This window comes from Mobula hypostoma, chromosome 1 (genome assembly GCF_963921235.1).
Source record: "Mobula hypostoma chromosome 1, sMobHyp1.1, whole genome shotgun sequence".
NCBI classification, from domain to species: Eukaryota; Metazoa; Chordata; class Chondrichthyes; order Myliobatiformes; family Myliobatidae; genus Mobula; species Mobula hypostoma.
The window spans coordinates 20,299,209-20,322,150 of NC_086097.1; the positions used below are offsets into that span (position 1 = coordinate 20,299,209).

At 44.2% G+C, this 22,942-nt stretch overlaps 1 protein-coding gene across 5 annotated transcripts in view; it reads right to left on the minus strand.

The window, feature by feature from the left end:
- LOC134344478 (zinc finger protein 410-like) overlaps window positions 1–21,544 on the minus strand; it is a 32,868-nt gene extending 11,324 nt beyond the window's left edge. Inside the window, exons 1-9 of one of the 5 annotated variants that reach the window (XM_063044394.1) lie at window positions 21,472–21,544; window positions 20,360–20,486; window positions 18,213–18,349; window positions 17,005–17,093; window positions 16,727–16,777; window positions 11,930–12,008; window positions 5,410–5,542; window positions 2,252–2,431; window positions 1,034–1,199 (exon numbers count right to left, since the gene is read on the minus strand). In XM_063044394.1, coding sequence (XP_062900464.1) covers window positions 1,034–1,199; window positions 2,252–2,431; window positions 5,410–5,542; window positions 11,930–11,938 — 488 coding nt within the window. In that variant the 5' untranslated portion in view covers window positions 11,939–12,008; window positions 16,727–16,777; window positions 17,005–17,093; ... (1 more) ...; window positions 20,360–20,486; window positions 21,472–21,544. Of the gene's footprint in view, window positions 1–1,033; window positions 1,200–2,251; window positions 2,432–5,409; window positions 5,543–11,929; window positions 12,009–16,726; window positions 16,778–17,004; window positions 17,094–18,212; window positions 18,350–20,359; window positions 20,487–21,053; window positions 21,335–21,471 lie in introns of those variants that run through there. The other 4 variants (XM_063044369.1, XM_063044385.1, XM_063044359.1 and 1 more) reach the window with 4 other exon arrangements.
- Between the last annotated feature and the right edge of the window lie 1,398 nt (window positions 21,545–22,942).

Here is a 22,942-nt window from a genome sequence, read left to right on the forward strand (position 1 = left end):
AGCATGAGAAGTGTCACAGATGTAGGTAGGGACTGAACCAAGGGGATAGAAAGGAATTGAGGTATGAGGACAAGAGTTCAATGGGACAGGAACAGGCACAGACCCAGATAGTCCGGTTTATGGATCTTGGGTAGGAAGTAGGAGGTAGTAGTCTCTCTCAATTCTTTCCCCTTAGGCTCTCTTTCTGTTCTCTTTTCTTTTTCCCTCCGTCTCTCACCATGCTTGTCCCCTCATTTTCTTTGTTCTTGTAACACTTAATGACAGTCTCAGAATAGAGTCCTTTTAGAATGGAAAGGAGCAATTTCTTTAGTTGGGAAGTGGTGAATCTACGGAATTTGTTGTCACAGGCAGCTGTAGAGGCCAAGTCTTTACGTACATTTTAAGCAGAGATCAATAGATTCTTGATTGGTCAGGACATGAAGGGATACAGGGAGAAGACAGGAGACTGGGGCTGAGAGGGAAAATGAATCAGCAGACTCGGGCTAAATGGTCTAACTCTGCGCCTATATCTTATGGTCTTGTGGTTAATAAAATGATCATAAGCAATGAGCTTTATGCCTCATTCTTAACTTCTGCAAAAGCATCAGGAGCCAACGACTATGCCAGGGGTGGTGGTAGAGCAGACAGCAAAGGGAGCATTTAAGGGACTCTTCAAAAGGCATGTGAATATACTGAGAAAGGAGGGATGTGGTCAATGTACAGGGAATCAAATATCATTGGCATATGTCATGAGATTTGTTGAGGGATTAAATAAATTAAGAGTCATTGGTTTAATTAGTTCACCACAACATCATAGGCAAAGGACCAGATCAAAGTCAGCATTTTCCCTTGTAGATTCACTAATATGCTGTTCAAGAAGCTATAACAGATACATTGTAATGATGTCCTCCTCGAGAATACCTTGACCAGTTCTTGTGCAAGTTAAAGTCCTCCATGACAAAGGGCCTGTACTGTTCCATGTTCTATACACATCTGTCAATTTCTCCATGATTAATCTGTAGGAAAGAAAACTCACAGGTGTTCAGAAACTCACTTGTGGGTTTTCAGGTGATATTTCAGATGGGCGTGCCAGAGGAAAGTCCTGCTGCAGCCTTCATAGGAGCACTTGAGGGTCTTCTCACCCTGTGGAGTCTCTTGATTCACCTCAGTTGGCGCACCTTCCATAGAATCTGCTGCACCGCAGCTGTCCTCTGACTCTCCTGGGGAACAAACATCAGAGGTTGCAACTAGAGCCTCCGCTATTCAGGGTTGGGCTGCGGGGAGGACAGAAGGGGGAAGCTTTTTCCAGCTATGGCAATCCTGATATGAACATGCTTCAAGTCTATGCGGCTAGCTTTAGGGCCTTTGGACCGGAGGGGAGATCACCACGATCGGTAGTCCCTCATTAACACTAAAGGTTGTAAAATACTTTGGGATCCCCAGAAAGTCTGAACAGCAGCATATAAATTTAAGATTATTATTCTCTCTTTTAAATTTTAATGGGAATGGACAGAAAATCCAAATAACACACCCAAATTGCGGGAGGAACTCAGCAGGCCAGGCAATATCTATGGAAAAGAGAAAACAGTCGACGTTTCGGGCCGAGACCCTTCATGAGGACTGGAAAGGAAGAAGTCAGAGTAAGGTGGTGGGGGGAGAAGCAGAAGAAATACAAAGTGGTAGATAATAGGTGAAACCGGGAGAGGGGGAGGGGTGAAGTAAAGAGCTGGGAACTTGATTGGTGAAAGAGGTAAAGGGCTGGAGAAGGGGGAATCTGATAGGAGGGAAGACTATGGAAGAAAGGGAAGGGAGTGGCGCACCAGTGGGAGGTGTTGGGCAGATAAGGAGTTGAGGTGAGTGAGGGAAATAGGAATGGGGAATGGTGAAAGAGCGGGGGGAATTGCATACTTCTTGCTACTAACAAAATACTCAGGCGATCAAGAACAAAGATCCAGGTTGACAGGGTGTGGAGGGAGTTCCTACACGCATAATGGAGGGATGAACACAGAGTAGAAAACTAAGTGGTCAAGTGGTCAGGGTAAGGAACTAGAGACAGGGAATGAATGAAAGAGGGAAAAAAAAATGATGAATCATGAATCCTCTCTGCAAAATCTGTTGAGAGGAATGAAATGGAAGTACTATATAATCAGAAGAGTAAGGCTGAAGAAATTTCAGATTCTCCCCGTTCACTGCAAGGGCTCAATTCTGGGGCAATAACCAGGTCAGCTGGAGAGAGGCTGGCGTGCGAGGAAACCATCAACACCACTGGCACCTTTTGAATGTTTGACCAGCTGTGCCCTAGTTGCAGCTACGAGGCTGTCATGCGCCAGTTCCTGAACGCGGAGATACCACGGGGCGCTGCCATCTGCATTTTCACCGGAAGCTGACCTGCCTCCAGCTTCTGGCGCCCCGACTTGACTTGGCACCACAGGATCAGAGGCAGAGGAGTCACCTGAAGTACAAAGAAGAACTTGTGTTTACGTGGTGCCCATCACACTCCTTATACATTTCCCGAAACACCGCACATAGGCAATGGACTGCATTTGAAGTACAGTCAGTGGCAGTGTTGGATACCTGGCAAATTTATACTCAGCAAACTCCCACAAACAGCAGGATGTTTCGTGAGGGATTACTTATCAAGCAAGGCACAGAGTAGAACTCTGCTGAACTTCAATATGGTCCCACCGGGCATTTTATATCCACCCGAGGCAGCAGAGAGGGCCCCATAAATAATGTGTAATTTGGATAAACACAACACTCTCAAATAAGCACTGGTGTCAGAGCAACACACAAAATAACCCATAATTTGCAGAAGAATCATTGATTTTAAAATAAATGAAAGCGAAAGGTTAATCCAGAACCTGGGAGGAAAGGACATGTGGCAAGGCACAGGTAGCCAGGGTGGTGAAGAAGGCACTTGGTGCACTTGCCTTCTATTGGTCAGGATACTGAGTACAAGAGTTGGAACCTCATGTAACAGCTATACAAGATGTTGTTAAGACCACATTTGGAGGAATGCGTATAATTCTGGTCACCCTGCTATAGAAAAGATGTTCCTAAATTGGACAGGGCGCTAAAAAGACTTACGAGGACGTTACCAGTACTAGGAGAGGTTGGATAGACTCGGACTTTTATTCCACCCCACCACCCCCTGGAGCTCAAGAGGCTAAGTGTTGACTTTATAGGGGGTTTGACCTTCAAGAGGAGTCTACCTGGATGATCAGAGTCTTTTTCTCAGGGTAGGCCAGTCCAAAGTTGGAGGGTATAGATTTAAAAGGGATCTGAAGTTCACCATTTTCCCCACAGAGATTGGTGAGTAAATGGAACAAGCTGTGAGAGCAAGTGCTGAAAGTGAGTACAATTACATGGTTGAAAGACATTTGAAGAGGTATATGAATAGGAATCATTTAGAGCAGGAATTCCCAACAACCTGGGTTCCACTGACCCCTTGTTTAATGGCATAAAAAAGGTTGAAAACCCCCGGTTTAGAGGGATATGGGCCAAATACAGGCAAATGGGACCATTCAGCATGGATAAATTTGGTCAAAGCCCCCAGTTTTCAAACTGCATCACACTATAGCAGGAAGTTTACTGTACAATAAAGATGGATTCACAGCAGGTTCAGCCGTTCCTGCTTGGAGCTGCACTAATACAAGGCACGTAGACTGGCCACAGCAGAGGATGGAAATGTTAAGTAAGTGCCAGAGCAAGGGAGCTCCTATTCCTAGTCACAAACAACAGAAAATCTGCAGATGCTGTAAATCCAAGCAACACACATAAAATGCTGGAGGAACTCGGCAGACTAGGCAGCATCTACAGAAAAAAAGTACAAGGTTTTGGGCCAAGACCCTTCTCCTACCCTGTTCCTAATCCTAGTGGCTGGGTTCAGAAGGGAACCAGCTGAAACTTGAGTACACATCCCTGGTCTTACTTGGGCCATGAGGACAATGGAACAAAATGTGTAAAAACAGGCTAAAAAAATAGCAATTGGATGCCCTCCTCTCATGAGCACAATTGCCAGCTACTCCAATTTAACATCTGGTCCATCTGCAACAACAATTCTTACAAAGCGAGGACACACTGAATGATGAACTAACTTCCACATTCCTGCTGCCTTTCTACCAATAAGACAAAGAGCTGTGTAACATTAAGGGTCCCAGCAGTACATTGATCAAGACCTTGCTATATTATTTGTCCAAGTTCATTGTCCAGTTTGTATCTTCTCAAGAGATACAAGCCTAGACAATGAACTTGAAGAAATATGGTTATGTCCCCATCAAATCTTGCCTATTGTTTTTAATGCACCATTCTGACTCAATGCTCAATGGTTTGGTATAGCAACTGCTCTGCCCAGGACCGCAAGAAACCACAGAGAACTGTGGACACAGCTCAGCACATCACAGAAACCAGCCTTTCCTCTCCAGACTCCTATACTTCTCGCTGCCTCAGTAAAGCAGCCAGCATTATCAGAGACCACAGTGATCCTGGACATTTTCTCTTCTTCCCTCTCCCATTTGGGAGAAGATGCAAAGGCCTGAAAGCATGTACCATCAAGCTCGAGGACAGCTTCCACTCCACTGTTATAAGGTCCTTGAACAGACCTCCTGTACGGTGGGATGGACACTCGGCCTCAATCTACTTTTTATGATCTTGCACTTTATGATTTACTTGCACTGCACTTTTTTGGCAGCTTTTACACTTATTCTGTTTTGTTATTGTTTCACCTTTTTCTAGCTCAATGTACTGTAATGACTTGATCTGTATAAACAGTATGCAAGACAGGTTTTTAGTGTACCTTGATACGTGTGACAATAATAAACCAAAACCAATCAAATTCAGCCCTCAATGCAACACAACCTGCCAGTGAGGATCACCAGATTACCCAATGCTCCCTGCAAAATGCAGGTGGAGGCTTCAGTACGTGCTCCAACTACAACCAAGCAACCTGCTTACACTCAAAGTCTACCAGTACAGGTGATAAAGTGCTGGTGAATAATGCACAGGGAAGAGTCAGCACCTTCAATAATGCAGCTCAAAGGTAATGAAGAGATCACAGGAGGGTAAAGAAAACATTAAAATTTTAAATGCCTTATCTTTTAAAAAAAAGAAACTTACCAATAGCAAAATTCATATTTTAAAAACCCCAGGCACACATTTAACAATTAGAAGGCACATTTAAAGATTAGCTGTTTCACAGAAGCTTTGATTATAGGCAACACTATTTAATAACTAATTAAAACAATAGCCATTTAGTCTCAATGTCAAACAGAGCTGGACTCTACATTCAAGCAATAAAATGCAGAGAATATGTTAGGTGGGACTAGGAACATTTCCGAACACAGGGCATTCTCACAAGAATAATTAAACTGACATGGACACAACCCAGCATGTCATAAAACTCCCAAACACACACTTGTCTATTCTACTTACCAGAGGGCAAGATTCCGTTGTGTACTGCACTCTTACTGCCTTTTGTTGGAGGTAGACATTGGACTGCACCCTGTGGCTCTTCAAACCCTTCTCCTAAGGGTATAAATGTATTCTGCACAAACTGCACCAGCAACTGTAAATAAACCAGGTCAAGACATCAGCTTTGAGATGCAACTCATCACATTTTAGTGGCAGTGTTGCCCAATAAGTGTTGAAATTAAGACAACCACGTGTGATTTTTACATCAAATATCACAGGAGTGAAATATTCTCGAGATAAGCAAAAGAGAAGAAACAGCCTACAAAGAATATGGACATGGTAATGCTTGACAAAAGAGGGATTGAATTCAAGAGCAGGGAGGTCATGCTGCAACTATACAGGGTACTGGTGAGGCCGCACCTGGAGTACTGTGTGCAGTTCTGGTCTCCATACTTGAGGAAGGATATACTGGCTTTGGAGGCAGTGCCGTGGAGGTTCACCAGGTTGATTCCAGGGATGAAGGGGTTAACCTATGAGGAGAGATTGATTCGCCTGTGACTATACTCTCTAGAGTTCAGAAGAATGAGAGGGGATCTTATAGAAATGTACAAAATTTTGAAAGGGATAGATAAGATAGAAGTAGGAAAGTTGTTTCCATCGGTAGGTGAGACTAGAAGTAGATGACATTGCCTCAAGATTCAGGGGAGAAGATTTAGGACAGAGATGAGGAGAAACTGTTTTTCCCAGAGAGTGGTGAATCTGTGGAATTCTCTGCCCAGGGAAGCAGTTGAGGCTTCTTCACTAAATAATATTTAAGAAACAGTTAGATAGGTTTTTACATAGTAAGGGAATTAGGGGTTATGGGGAAAAGGCAGGTAGTTGGAGCTGAATTTATGGGCAGATTAGCCATAATCTTATTGAATGGCAGGGCAGGGTCGATGGGCCGGATGGCCTACTCCTGCTCCTATTTCTTCTTATATTCTAAACCAAAGTCAAACATAGCCATGAAAAATGAGATCAGTTGTGCATGATGGTGTCTATGTCATGGTGTCATATCAAGTCCTACTCTCAAACATATGAGCAGACCTAAGCCAACTTTCTAGTACAGGTGTCCCCCACTTTTCGAACGTTCGCTTTGCGACATCTCACTGTTACAAAAGACCTACATTAGTTACCTGTTTTCGCTAACAGAAGGTGTTTTCACTGTTACGAAAATAGGCAGCGCGCGCCCCGAGTAGCCAAGCTCCTCCCGCAGAACTGCATTTTAGCTGGCATTGCTTAAACACGTGCCTGTGAGCATCTGTGCTTTATGTCGATTTATTTTGTGCATCCGTTAGCAAGATGAGTTCTAAGGTATCAGTAAAGCCTAAAAGAGCTCGTAAGGGTGTTACACTTAGCGTAAAACTAGACATAATTAAGCATTTTGATCGTGGAAAACGGAGTAAGGACAAAGTGAGTTTGGCTTGTGGAAGTTGACGAAGATGATGTTGAAGAGGTTTTGGCATCCCATCACCAAGAACTAATAGTTGAAGAGCTGATGCTATTGGAAGATGAAAGGATAACAATCAAAACTGAATGCAGTAGGAAATGGACTGAAAGTGAAGTTGTCCAGGAAATGAACGTGAAGCAACTGCGTGAGATTTTCACTGCAATTGACAACAACGATTGCGGAAAAGTACGACTTTAATTTTGAAAGGGTACGTAGGTTTATACTTTATTGTCGCCAAACAATTGACATTAGAACGTACAATCATCACAGCGATATTTGATTCTGCGCTTCCCACTCCCTGGATTACAAATATTAAAAATAGTAAAAATTAGTAAATATTAAAATTTTAAATTATAAATCATAAATAGAAAATAGAAAAATGGGAAGGAAAGTAGTGCAAAAAAACCGATAGGCAGGCCCGGATATTTGGAGGGTGCGGCCCAGATCCGGGTCAGGATCTGTTCAGCAGTCTTATCACATTTAGGGCATATTTGCAGGATGGTTTGAGTGCTTACAAAGAACTGTATGATAGAAAAATGCGCGAGGCTAAGCAGTCAAGCATACTGTCGTTTTTCAAGCCTTCCACATCAGCCACAGCAGACGACGAACCTCGACCTTCGACATCGAGGCAGGCAGACATAAAAGATGACCTACCTGCCCTGATGGAAACAGATGACGATGAGCTGACACCCCAGTGTCACACCACCCCAACTTCTGATGACTCAGCCTAACACACCATCATCAGTGTGCTCACTGTCTTCCCAATTCCGGTAAGTGATACTACACTGCACATAACATTATTTCTACTTTATCTAGGCTGTGTATTTTTATGTAGTCATAGTCATACTTTATTGATCCCAGGGGGGAAATTGGTTTTCGTTACAGTTGCACCATAAATAATAAATAATCATAGAACCATAAATAGTTAAATAGTAATATGTAAATTATGCCAGTAAATTATGAAATAAGTCCAGGACCAGCCTATCGGCACAGGGTGTCTGACCCTCCAAGGGAGGAGTTGTGAAGTTTGATGGCCACAGGCAGGAATCACATCCTTTGATGCTCTGTGCTGCATCTTGGAGGAATGAGTCTCTGGCTGAATGTGCTCCTGTGCCCACCCAGTACATTACATAGTGGATGGGAGACATTGACCAAGATGGCATGCAACTTGGACAGCATCCTCTTTTCAAACACCACCGTGAGAGAGTCCAGTTCCATCCCCACAACATCACTGGCCTTACGAATAAGTTTGTTGATTCTGTTGGTGTCTGCTACCCTCAGCCTGCTGCCCCAGCACACAACAGCAAACATGAATGCCTACAGGATGGCTTTTTGGAGCAACTTGTCCAGAAGCCCACCAGGGGACCGGCTGTTTTGGATTGGGTGCTGTGTAACGAACCTGAGGCGATTAGGGAGCTGGAGGTAAAGGAACCGCTTGGAAGTAGTGATCATAATATGATTGAGTTCAGTTTCAAATTTGAAAAGGAGAAGCTGGTATTAGGTGTATCGATATTTCAGTAGAACAGGGGAAATTACATTTGTATGAGAGAGGAACTGGCCCAAGTCAATTGGAAAAGTAAACTAAATGGAGGGACGGCAGAGCAGAATTGGATGAAATTCCTACAAGAAATAAGGAAAATGCAGGAAAAATATATTCCAAGAAAAAAGAAAATCATGAATGGAAAAATGGCACAAATGTGGCTAACGAGAGAGGTTAAGGCAAAAATAAAAGCAAAAAAAACGGCGTACAAGGAAGCAAAAATTAGTGGGAAAAATGAGGACTGGAAGACCTTTAAAAACTTACAGAAAGAAACTAAGAAAGTCATTAGGAAAGAAAAGATGAATTATGAAAGGAAGTTGGCGATTAACATAAAAAAAGGATACTAAGAGTTTTTTTTAAATATATGAAGAGTAAAAGAGTGACAAGGGTAGATATGGGACCGATTGAAAATGATGCTGGAGTAATTATAATGGATAACAAAGAGATGGCGGAGGAACTGAATGAGTATTTTGCATCAGTCTTCACAGTGGAAGACATGAGCAATATACCTGATAGCCAGAGGTATCAGGGAATAGAATTAGGTACAGTCAAGATAACTAGAGAGAAAGTGCTTGGGAAGCTAAGTGGACTAAGAATAGATAAGTCTCCCGGCCCGGATGAGGTGCACCCAAGGTTTCTGAAGGAGGTGGCTTTGGAGATTGTGGAAGCATTGGAAATGATCTTCCAGGAATCAATAGACTCTGGCATGGTTCCGGAGGACTGGAAGGTCGCAAATGTAGTTCCGTTATTTAAGAAAGGAAGGAGGCAGCAAAAAGAAATTTACAGACCTATTAGTCTGACATTAGTAGTTGGAAAGATATTGGAGTCAATCCTCAAGGATGAGGTTATGAAATACCTCGAGGTGCATGACAAGATAGGCCGAAGCCAGCATGGTTTCATGAAGGGAAGATCCTGCCTTACCAACTTATTGGAATTTTTTGAGGTAATCTCGAATAAGATTGACAAGGGAGAGGCTGTGGATGTTGTGTATTTGGATTTTCAAAAGGCCTTCGATAAGGTGCCGCATATGAGGCTGCTTAATAAGATGAGAGCCCATGGAATTATAGGAAAGATATTGAAATGGGTGGAGCATTGGCTGATAGGCAGAAAGCAAAGGGTGGGACTAAAGGGATCCTATTCTGATTGGTTGCCGGTTACTAGTGGTGTTCCACAGGGGTCGGTGTTGGGGCCGCTTCTTTTTACGCTGTATATCGATGATTTGGATTATGGATTAAATGGTTTTGTGGCCAAGTTTGCGGATGACACCAAGATAGGTGGAGGAGCAGGAAATGTTGAAGAAACGGAAAGGTTGCAGAGAGACTTAGTCAGTTTAGGAGAGTAGGCAAAGAAATGGCAGATGAGATACAATGTTGACAAATGTACGGTTGTACATTTCGGAAGAAGAAATAATCGGGCAGGTTATTATTTAGATGGGGAGAAAATTCAAAAATCGGAAGTGCAGAAGGACTTGGGGGTCCTCGTGCAGGATACCCTAAAGGTTAACCACCAAGTTGGATTGGCGGTAAGGAAAGCGAATGCTATGTTGGCATTCATTTCAAGAGGAATAGTGTATAAGAGTAAGGAGGTGTTGATGAGGCTCTATGGGGCATTAGCGAGACCTCATTTGGAATACTGTGTGCAGTTTTGGGCCCCCTATCTTTGAAAGGATATACTGATGTTGGAGAGAGTTCAGAGAAGATTTACAAGGATGATTCCTGGAATGCAGGGGCTAACATATGAGGAGCGTCTGTCGGCTCTTGGATTGTATCCATTAGAGTACAGAAGAATGAGAGGGGATCTCATAGAAACATTTCGAATGTTGAAAGGGTTGTACAGAGTAGATGTGGAAAGGTTGTTTCCCTTGGTGGGTGAGTCCAGGACAAGAGGCCATAGTCTTAGAATTAGAGGGTACCCAGTTAAAACAGAGATGAGGAGAAATTTTTTTAGCCAGAGGGTCATGGATTTGTGGAATTCGTTGCCACATATGGCTGTGGAGGCCCGATCATTGAGGGTGTTTAAGGAGGATATTGACAGGTATCTAATTAGTCAGGGTATCAAGGGATATGGGGAAAAAGCCGGAAATTGGAACTAGATGGGTGAATAGTTTAGCTCATGGGGGAGCTGCGGAGCAGACTCAATGGGCCGAATGGCCTACTTCTGCTCCTTTGTCTTGTCTTGTGATGATAGCACTGGCCACCACAGACCCGTAGAACATCCTCAGCATCCTCTGGCAGATGTTAAAGGACCTCAGTCTCCTCAGGAAGTAGAGACGGCTCTGACCCTTCTTGTAGACAGCCTCAGTATTCTTTTACCAGTCCAGTTTATTGTCAATTCGTATCCCCCGGTATTTGTAATCCTCCACCATGTCCACACTGACCCCCTGGATGGAAACAGGGGTCACCGGTACCTTAGCTCTCCTCAGGTCTACCACCAGCTCCTTAGTCTTTTTCACATTAAGCTGCAGATAATTCTGCTCACACCATTATGTGTTATTTGGTATGATTTGGCAGCTTCATAGCTTAAAGGTTACGCGAGAGAGTGCTTCTGCTGAGAGCGCTTGTGTGAAATTTTCACTACGGTGGACAGTGCAGCAATGATTGTAGAATTTCTACTCTATATAGGCTGTGTATTTATCATATCATTCCTGCATTTACTATATGTTACTGTTATTTTAGGTTTTTTGTGTTATTTGGCATGATTTGGTAGGTTATTTTTTGAGTCTGCAAACACTCACAAATTTTTCCCATATTAATAAATGGTAATTGCTTCTTCACTTTACGACATTCTGGCTTATGAACCGTTTCATAGGAACGCTCTACCTTTGGATGGCGAGGGAAACCTGTACAACATGCCCTAGAAAATTTATACATAATATTTTTACGTGTACATATTTTTAAAATTTATAATTTATAGTTTATGTCTTGCACTAAACCGCTGCCGCAAAACAACAAATTTCACAACATCCATGATAATGAACTTGATTCTAATTCTGATTCTGCTTGTTTGACTAAGATCTTAAGGGAAAGGTCGCAGGGCACTATTTGATGAAGAGTATGGAAAAATCTATGTCTTACACTCAAATCAACATTGCAGATCATCTGGGTGTTATCTTTTTGCATTTTCTGGGACTTAAAGTAGCCAGTGACTTTCAGGATTATTTTCAAACTGCATCAGTAACTTCAGAAATGTTTCTGTGCCCATGAAGCATTTGGCAACGTATCAAAGTTGTTTCAAGTCAACACAAGTAATCTTTTATCTTATGAAAAAGACGCTGGCGTTTTTACAATGATTCACCATAAATGTCACCAGACAAGTCGAGCAAGAGAGCTCCACTCACAGTTATGCAACAGCACTCAAGATGCATATGTTAGGTCACTGGATAAAGAAAGCACTGATTTCAATTGAATGTTTTCAGGCTATTCATTATCTCTGTATAGTAAGAAAAAATCATCTTTTATATTCCTTCATAAGCTCATGACTTCCCAAATTACTATTAGCTATTAAAATACTACCTTGGTCATTGTGATGTGCTATCCACGTTTAGAACATTTTCTCTTCATATTACTGTCTTCAGGAAGGTGGTACAGGAGCCTGAAGGTATACACTCAACATTTTAGCAACAGCTTCTTCCCGACTAGCCCACCCCACTATCAGATTTCTGAATGGACAATGAGTCCATGTACACCACCTCAATATTTCTGCTTTCACTTAGCACTACATATTTAATTTATTTTTTATATATACATTTCTTACTGTAATTTAGTCTTTTTTGAAATATTGCACTGTACTTCCACCTCAAATTAAATTTCACAACATATGTCAGTGATGTTAAATCTGATTCTGATATTAAAAAACACCATGGCCAATCTGTACACAGCAAGATCCCACAAACCATGTGGCATTTGAATCAACAGGTATTGTTTTAACTATACCATCTCAAAATTAGGCAGAACTATATCAGAACATAAATAACAGTAACAAAAGTAGCTCAAACACGAAGAAATCTGCACATGCTGGAAATTCAAGCAACACACACAAAATGCTGGAGTAACGCAGCAGGCCAGGCATCATCTAGAGGAAGAAGTACAGTCGACGTTTCAGGCCAAGACCCTTTGTCGGGACTAACTGAAAGAAGAAATAGTAAGAGATTTGAAAGTGGGAGGGGGAAATCCAAAATGATAGGAGAAGACAGGAGGGGGAGGGATAGAGCTAAGAGCTGGAAAGTTGATTGGCAAAAGGGATACAAGGTTGGAGAAGGGAGAGGATCATGGATGGGAGGCCTAGGGGGAAAGAAAGGGGAGGGGAGCATCAGAGGAAGATATAGTGAGAGGGACAGAGGGAGAAAAAAGAGAAAGGGGGGAAAAATAATAAATAATAAATAAATAAGGTATGGAGTAAGAAGGAGAGGAGGGGCATTAACTGAAGTTAGAGAAATCGATGTTCATGCCATCGGGTTGGAGGCTACCCAGACGGAATATAAGGTGTTGTTCCTCCAATCTGAGTGTGCCTTCATCTTACAGTAGGAGGCCATGGATTGCCATATCAGAATGGGAATGGGACGCGGAATTAAAATGTGTGGCCACTGGGAGATCCTGCTTTCTTTGGCAGACAGAGCGTAAGTGTTCAGTGAAACGGTCTCCCAGTCTGCGTTGGGTCTCACCAATATATAGAAGGCCGCACCGAGAGCACCAGACACAGTTTATCACACCAGCCGACTCACAGGTGACGTGTCGCCTCACCTGGAAGAACTGTCTGGGTTCCTGAATGGTGGTGAGGGAGGAAGTGTAAGGGCATGTGTAGCACTTGTTCCGCTTACAAGGACAAGTGCCGGGAGGGAGATCGGTGGGAAGGGATGGGGGGAATGAATGGACAACGGAGTCGCGTAGGGAGCGATCCTTGAGGAAAGCGGGGGGGGGTGGAGGGAAAGATGTGCTTAGTGGTGGGATCCTGTTGGATGTTGCGGAAGTTACGGAGAATTATATGTTCGACCAAGAGGCTGGTGGGGTGGTAGGTGAGGACAAGGGGAACCCTATCCCTAGTGGGGTGACGAGAGGATGGGGTGAGAGCAAATGTGCATGAAATAGGAGTAAACAACAGGAATTCTGCAGATGCTGGAAATTCAAGCAACATACATCAAAGTTGCTGGTGAACGCAGCAGGCCAAGCAGCATCTATAGGAAGAGGCGCAGTCGACGTTTCAGGCCGAGACCCTTCGTCAGGACTAACTGAAGGAAGAGTGAGTAAGGGATTTGAAAGCTGGAGGGGGAAGGGGAGATGCAAAATGATAGGAGAAGACAGGAGGGGGAGGGATAGAGCCGAGAGCTGGACAGGTGATAGGCAAAAGGGGATACGAGAGGATCATGGGACAGGAGGCCTAGGGAGAAAGACGGGGGGGGGGGTGACCCAGAGGAGGGGCAAGAGGTATATTTAGAGGGACAGAGGGAGAAAAAGGAGAGTGAGAGAAAGAATGTGTGCATAAAAATGAGTAACAGCTGGGGTACGAGGGGGAGGTGGGGCCTAGCAGAAGTTAGAGAAGTCAATGTTCATGCCATCAGGTTGGAGGCTACCCAGACGGAATATAAGGTGTTGTTCCTCCAACCTGAGTGTGGCTTCATCTTTACAGTAGAGGAGGCCGTGGATAGACATGTCAGAATGGGAATGGGATGTGGAATTAAAATGTGTGGCCACTGGGAGATCCTGCTTTCTCTGGCGGACAGAGCTGGCCTCCTCTACTGTAAAGATGAAGCCACACTCAGGTTGGAGGAACAACACCTTATATTCCGTCTGGGTAGCCTCCAACCTGATGGCATGAACATTGACTTCTCTAACTTCCGCTAGGCCCCACCTCCCCCTCGTACCCCAGCTGTTACTCATTTTTATGCACACATTCTTTCTCTCACTCTCCTTTTTCTCCCTCTGTCCCTCTAAATATACCTCTTGCCCATCCTCTGGGTCACCCCCCCCGTCTTTCTCCCTAGGCCTCCTGTCCCATGATCCTCTCGTATCCCCTTTTGCCTATCACCTGTCCAGCTCTCGGCTCTATCCCTCCCCCTCCTGTCTTCTCCTATCATTTTGCATCTCCCCCCCCCCCAGCTTTCAAATCCCTTACTCACTCTTCCTTCAGTTAGTCCTGACGAAGGGTCTCGGCCTGAAACGTCGACTGCGCCTCTTCCTATAGATGAAATAGGAGTGATGCGTTTGAGAGCAGAGTTGATGGTGGAGGAAGGGAGGCCCCTTTCTTTAAAAAAGAAAGACATCTCTTTCGTCCTGGAATGAAAAGCCTCATCCTGAGAGCAGATACAGCGGAGGCGGAGGAATTGCAAGAAGGGGATGGCATTTTTGCAAGAGACAGGGTGGGAAGGGAAACAGTCCAGGTAGGTGTGATAGTCAGTAGGCTTACAGTAGACATCAGTAGATAAGCTATCTCCAGAGATAGAGCAGAAAGATCAAGAAAGCGGAGGGAGGTGTCGGAAATGGACCAGGTAAATTTGAGGGCAGGGTGAAAGTTGGAAGCAAAGTTAATGAAGTCAACGAGCTCAGCATGCGTGCAGGAAGCAGCGCCAATGCAGTCGTCAACGTAGAGAAGGAAACATGGGGACAGATACCAGTATAGGCTTAGAACATGGACTGTTCCACAAAGCCAACAAAAAGGCAGGCATAGCTGGGACCCATACGGGTGCCCATGGCTACACCTTTGGTCTGGTGAAAGTGGGAGGAGCCAAAGCAGAAATTATTAAGAGTAAGGACGAATTCCGCTAGACGGAAGAGAATGGTGGTAGAAGGGAACTGGTTGGGTCTGGGATCCAAAAAGAAGCGGAGAGCTTTGAGACCTTCCTGGTGGGGGATGGAGGTATATAGGGACTGGACATCCATGGTCATTGAAAAAATTTAGAGCGTGAGAAGTGCCACGAACATAGGTGGGAAGGGATTGAACAAGGGGGGATAAAACAGTGTCGAGGTATGCAGAAATGAGTTCAGTGGGGCAGGAGCAAGCTGAGACAATGGGTCTACCTGTGCAAGCAGGTTTGTGGATCTTGGTAGGAGGTAGAAACGGGAAGTGTGGGGTGTGGGAACTATGAGGTTGGTGGCAGTGGATGGGAGGTCCCCAGAACTGATAAGGTTGGTGATGGTGTGGGAGACAATGGCCTGGTGCTCCTTAGTGTGGTCATGATCGAGGGGTAAATAAGAGGAGGTATCAGCGAGTTGCCACTGTGCCTCGGCAAGGTAGAGGTCAGTACACCAGACTACAACAGCACCCCCCTTATCAGCGGGTTTTATAATAAGGTTGGGATTGGTGCGGAGGGAGTGGAGAGCAGAGCGTTGGGAAGGAGTGAGGTTGGAATTGGAACAAGTTGTGAAGTCGAGACGGTTGATGTAACAAGGTGTGGTGAAGTAGCTATTCACTCATTCAAGGTTGTTCCACTACCCATCAAGATAGCCAGATAGATACTTTATTGATCCCAAAGGAAATTACAATGTCACAATATCATTACAAGTGCACAGAAATAAAAATTAGAAGAGATATAGAAAGAATAAAAAATAAGTTACCACAAACAGTCTAACAGGAGGAGATCATCACTTTCCCAGCTATAGGTTGACTAATTTTCGAGCCTAGTGGCTGAGGGTAAGAATGACCTCATATAGCGCTCTTTCAAGCACCATATCATGGCAGATCTTTCAGCTCAGTATCACCATATCCCTTCATCTCATTAATGCCCCAAAAAAACTCCCTTTTCTTCCAACAGCAGTGGCAATCTTTTGCATCTGCCCGGACGTTTTACAAGCCTCATTTAACCAGTGCAGGGGGCGGAGTGGAGATACATCTCTTTTAAAGGAGATGTAAAGCACTCCTTCCCCCCACTAGCCCGCAGGTCACCCTTGAGAATGGTGTAGCACCTGCTTAGCCCCACGATCAAGGTCACGTGAAGCCATGGGGGCAGGTGGTGGATGGTCATATGAGCAGCCGCTGTAGATCCCAAGTCCTGGTTATGCAAACACTGATGCAAACATTGAAGAGTATTGATAATGGCTGGGGTCACCCATCTTGTAAAGACACTGCCCAGAAGGTGGCAATGGCAAACCTCTTCTGTCGAAAACTTTGCCAAGAACAGTCATGGTCTTTGGACCATTATTGCCTACATCATACAACACGGCACATAATGAAGATGATGAAGATGTTTAACCAGCCTTCGCTAAGACATCAAAATGGAAATGATAGGTATATCAAGTGTCGTTTCCTTGATTTTTTTTTTACCTAATAATCTAAAAAAATGCAACATTTTAACAAATTAAAAAGGTTTCACAACTCACCTCAGGTTTGGATTCTAGTTCATCTGACAACATAGATTCAGCCTCTGATTTCTGTAGAGAAAGGCAGAAACAGATCATTGTGATTGAGCAGAACAGGCAGCTTAATGCAAAAGCTTTTCCAATGAGTTCTACTCATAATCTCTTGTCATATACCACAGAAAGTTCTTCTTTTCAAATATTTATGCCAAAGCATCAAAATGAACACACTGCACACTTAAGTGTTATTTCAATTTACATTTCTCTGTTGTTTCAGACAAGCTTACCAACACAGTCCTTACCTCAATCATATGAGAAGATGTTTTCTTTGGTAAAGCTAATTGCTAGGAAAGTCTTGACCGGTTCTAGATTTCTTTCCAGAATGTCCTCACTAAAAATTAAAATTAAACATAAAAATTAATGATCTCCAGGCCTGGCTGTATTCATTAATGTTATGAATTAATTCAGCCAGAGACTCATTCCACCGAGATGCAACACTGAGCGTCATAGGAAGTTATTCCTGCCTGTGGCCATCAAACTTTACAACCCCTCCCTTGGAGGGTCAGACACCCTGAGCCAATAGGCTGGTCCTGGACTTATTTGCTGGCATAATTTACATATTATTATGTAATTATTTATGGATTTTATATTGCTATAACTATACTCTATTCTTGGTTGGTGCAACTGTAACGAAACCCAATTTCCCTCAGGATCAATAAAGTATGACTATGACTATAAAAGCAGTACATTCATTGAAGTGATGAATACATTTGAGGTTACCAAGCACTCTTCACCTGGATCTGGATCAGATTCAGATTTATCACACATACATCAAAATGTAGAGTGAAATGCGCCATTTGCGTCAACAACCAATCATGTGTTGGGGGCATCCTGCAAACATCACACATTCCAACACCAGTAGAGCATGCCCACAATGTTCAACACAACACAACAAAACAAGACAAAAACTAAAGCTCCTTTCCCACTCCCTCAGCATACAGGCCTCCAAAACAGGACAGGGCACCTCAGGGCCTCCAGTCCTTGGCCTTGGGCTCTCAGTTTTGCAGACACCGAGTCTCCAACCTCAAATCTCTGGCCTGGACTCGCCCAGATCTGATTCTGGTAATGAACGTTGGGATGATCAGAAGACTGCAGGTTCGAGACATTTGTCGTTGAACAAATCAAAGACGTTTGGGACAGCACAGTAGAGTGGTGGTTAGAGTAACAGTATTACAACACCAGCAACCTGTGTTCAATTCCCGCCACTGTCTGTAAAGAGCTTGTATGTTCTCTCCATGACCAGTTTCCTCCCACATTCAAATGTACAAGTTAGTAAGTTAATCAGTCACATGGGTGTAATTGAGCAGCACGGGCTCGTGGGCTGGAAGGCCCTGCTACCATGCTGTAAACAAACAAACTAACCAGGAACAGCACCTGGCTTTAATTTGCCCCAGACAACACCCTCCCCAATACCCACTGCACCTTAACAAACTAGCAGCCGCACTCTTACTCTGTGTCAGAAGACTGCTGAGTCAAGTCCCACTTCACACATTCGAGCAGAGAAATCTAGGCCAGTATTGCTTCAGTGCAGTACCGAAGGGCTGTTCCACTGCAAGAGATGTAGCCTTTCGGTTGAGGTTGCATCTGCTGTCAAAGACACATTTAAAAGATCACGTTCAAAGTTTGTTCAACTTCAGAGTTCAAAATAAATTTGGTACATATATGTACCTGACTAAATACAAGAAACACAACAGAATTAATGAAAAACTGCATCCAGCAGGATGCACAACAACCAATGTGCAAACCAAACTGTGCAAATACAAAAAGAGAATCTAATAATCAGCAAAAAATAATGAGAACATGAGATGAAGCTATTCAAAGAGCAGAAGTCCTGTTCTATGTCCTGATATTTTCAAAATGTGTTTATAATCATTGCAGTTTTAGGAGTCCTACTCTGTGTAAACTGGCTTCATTACCATGGTGACTGCAATTGTAATTTCAATTTACTCTCCTGTGAAGAAATGAAGATCAAATAAACACCCATGAAAATAAATTTCTCACCTATTGACAATGAATAATCTCCCGAGATTCAGCAAGTGCAGAGTTGACTGACCTCAACCTGAATAAACAACCCTGAACAGACCGACTGCAACCTGCACGAAATGCATGGATTTTGGCTTGGGTAGGACAACAATGAAGGGTGGCTGCAATATCAACCTGTCAACAATATCAACCTCAATGTGAACTGATCCACATGGAACACAGACACCATACCTACCAAATACTGAAAGCCCTAAATAGAGAGGATGTGAAGAAGATGCTTCCTATAGTGGAGGGAGGAGGGGGAGTCTAGGACCAGAGGGCCCAGCCTCAGAATCGAAGGACGTCCCTTTAGAAGAAAGATGAGGAGGATGGTGAATCTGTGGAATTCACTGGCACAGATGACTGAGTATTTGAGTAAGTCATGGAGTATATTGAAACCAAGGTTGATAGGTTCTTGATTATTCAGGATGTCAAAGGTTATGGGGAGAAGGCAGAACAATGAGATTGAGAGGGATAATAAATCAGCCATGATGGAATGGCAGAGTATACTTGATGGGCCAAATGACCTAATTCTACTCCCATATCTTGTGGTCATACAGCCCCAACAATGTCCCAAGGCAGGGCAGGAGCAGGGTTGAGAGAAAGTTTAGTGAGAACAAGACAGATGTAGCTTGAAGTAAGATTCAACACTCATCTGTTTATTTACAGTAATACACACAAAGTGGCAGAGGAACTCAGCAGGTCAAGCAGCATCTATGGAGAGGAATAATTAGTCAACATTTTCTGATGAAGGGCCTCAGTCCAAAACAGCAACTGTTTGTTCCTCTCCATAGATGCTGCCTTATCTGATGAGTTCCTCCAGCAGTTTCTATGTGGTACTCTAGATTCCCAGCACCTACAGAATTGTGTTTCTGTTTCTTTAACTTTTTGATCCATATTTACAGGACAGCATACTCACAAGACCTATCAACCAATTCTTGGATATTAAATTCCAAGTACATTTATTATCAAAAGTAGGTATACATTATACATCCTTGAAATTTATCTCCTCACAGGCAAACACAAAACAAACCCCAAAAGAACCCATTAAAAACAAAACTATCAAACACCCAATGCGCAGAGAGAAATAAATTGCACAAACAATAAAAGTAAATAGCATTCAGAATGGAAGTTTTATGAAAGGCTCGAAGCCAGGAATCACTGCACTGGAGCAGGCCACAGCCTCAGTTCAGCGCAGAGCCGAGTAAACGTTGCTGAGCAGTGAGCAGAGCGGAACCAGCCCAGCCCTCGTCTCCGGTCCCAACACCTTGACCTTTTCGATCTGCCTGGCGCTTAAATCCAATGAACTGGTACAGGTGCAAGAAAACAGCCAAAGGGCAAAACATCAATGATCTTGCAGCAAGCACCGGGGACCAAATGACCCACTCCTGATTCTATTTCTTACACTCTCTCCTAGAAAAGCTTGACACCCAAGGACTGGGGAGCACAGTCAATGCACAAGACGTTAATGGGTGCAGACAACATTCATCTTGTTGTACATCTCTACCTCAGATATCCACAAGAGTTTGACAGTACAGCAGCCACGCGCATAATTCATTTCTGTAAAAGTGTTACCATTGAATCAGCTTTCATCACCCTTTCAGAGAACTTTTTCCAAATCATCACAACCCGCTGTACTCAAAGAAAAACTCCTCCTTTGGTTCTCTTCTCAATTGGGTTTCCCCTCCGGTTATTGATCCATCTGTCAGGAGATGCAAAATGTGATCAATAGAAAACTTGGCACTTCAGCACCTTCATCTTAACATCAAAAGCAATCAGAAATCGCTGAATACCAGGGATTACTCCCGTAATCTCAGGAGACAAAAGAATCTGCAGACGCTAGAATCTGGAGCAGCAAGCAATCTGCTGGAGGAACTCAGCAGGTCAAACAGCAAGGAATTGTCAATGTTGGAGGTTTAAGCCCTGCATCATGGACCCCTCACGCAGAGTTTCAACCTAAAACACTGACAATTCCCGCCCCCCACCAACCACTGAGGCGGTTTGATCTCCTGAGTTCCTCCAGATTATTGAATGCCTGTAGTTTAACCTTGGTGCGACCACAGGACAACAGTAGTTCCACAAACACAAGAAACCGCTACACAAGACTTCAGAACCTCACGTCATCCCAGAACACTTCACAGTTTAAGAACAAATTCGTCAAGTTTTAAACAAAATGTTAACAAGCTCACAAAAGCAGCAACGTGACAGCTGCCCAGGTGATTTGCCTTCATCACATTGTTGGGGTCTAAGCATCAATCGGGACACCTACTGCTCTCTGGAACAGTTGCTGGATCGTCCACTCCACCTCGAATAATCGAGAATGCTCCCTCATATTTATCACTGGACAGCAGCCACCTCCAACACTGCAGACCTCCTTCGGCTCTACATCGCCTGAACATCTCACAGAGGTGCAAAATGGAACGGGAAGGGAAGAAATCCCCAAAATTACACTGAAAGTCAGCGCAGTAAATCCTGTTGATGGGGCAGCTACCAACAATACTCGAAGACAAACCTTACTGCGTTAAAGGCATCAACGACTGACCTAACGGGGCTCTTAAATCAGGGTTACACCTTTCCACAGCGTTTGTTCCCTCCCCCACCACGCTACCGAATTCACCCGGCCCCCTCATCCTCGAGAGGCGCAGACCGTCTATCCATCCCCCCGGCCACCGCCCCTCCGCCCTCACCGAGCCGCCCCGACCTTCCGTCCGCTCCGCCGAGCGGGCCCGGCGCCACCGTCCACGCCTGCGCTCGAGTCGCAGGACGGCGAGTGGAAACGGACAAACGCTGTGGCCACCGGCGAACACTCGAAATGCGTTTTCTTCGCCCTTCGCAGCGATGTTCTGAAAGTGCTGGTGCAGAATTTTGACCCGAAATTCCGGTGCTTAGTTGCCCCAGATTCTGGGATCTGCAGTCTCTTGTGCCTGTTTCCCTCCGGGGATGCAGCCTGACCCGCTGGGTTCCTCCAGCAGCATGTGCGTGGTTCAGGGTTTCCAACATCTGATTAAGGGTCTCGTCCCGAAACGTCGACTCGTTATTTCTCTCCACCGATTCTGCCTGGCCCACTGAGTTACCCTGAGTTTAGCATTTGGTTTGTTCCGCATTTAAGCAACCTGTGGTCACTTGTGTTTCCCTGAAAGAAGTGGCGTTTCATTAGTAAGTTCACTTAAGTCGATTTTTTAACATTCTATCCGAGCTGTTTAAGAGTAATTCGCTTTTATACGAACACATGAGATTCTGCTGCTGCTGAGAAAGCTGAGCGACACCCACAAAATGCTGGAAGAACTTTGTGGTCAGCCGGCATCCGTGGAGGGGAATTAACAGTCGACATTTCAAACTGGGATGCTTCATCAGGACTGGAAGGAAAGGAGGGGGGACGGGGGCAGAAGCAGAATTCTTATATAATTCCTTGAATGATCCCTGCAGTTTCTGGTTAGAAAATAACCGGAAAAGTTCCAAGCCCGTGACGTGTAAAGACTATTTCTAAAATGGATTGAAGGGATGTGGAAATATTTGCTTGCCTGTTTAGCAGATTTGGAACAATAGTTGACCAGCATCTGTTGGAGGGAAGAAGGGGGTTGCCATTATTTTAGACCACAAGACATGGCAGCAGAATTAAGCCATTCAGCCCTTCCAGTCTACTCTACCATTCCATCAAGCCTGATTTATTATCCCTCTTAACCCCGTTCTCCTGCCTTCTCCCCATAACCTTTGGAGCCCTTATTAATCAGGAGCCTACCAACCTCCACTATAAATATAACCAATAACTTGGCCTCCACAGCCATCTGTGACAACAAATTCCATAGATTCACCACCCTCTGGCTAAAGAAATTTCTCCTCACCTCTGTTCCAAAGGGGCACCCTTCTAGTCTGAGGCTGTACCCCCTGGTCCTAGAGCCCACCCCCCCCTGTAGAAAATATGTTCTCCACATCCACTCTATCTGGGTCTCTCACTATTTAATAGGCTTCAATGAGCTCCCCCTCATTCTTCTAAACTTCTGCGAGTACAGGCCGAGAGCCATCGAACCAGGATGTGCCTTCTTCTAATTACTACCACCAGGGAGGTGGTACAGGAGTCTTTAGATACTTCAGGAACAGCTTCTCCCTGTCTGCCAACAGATGTCTGAATGGTCAATGAACACTATCTCACAATGCCGG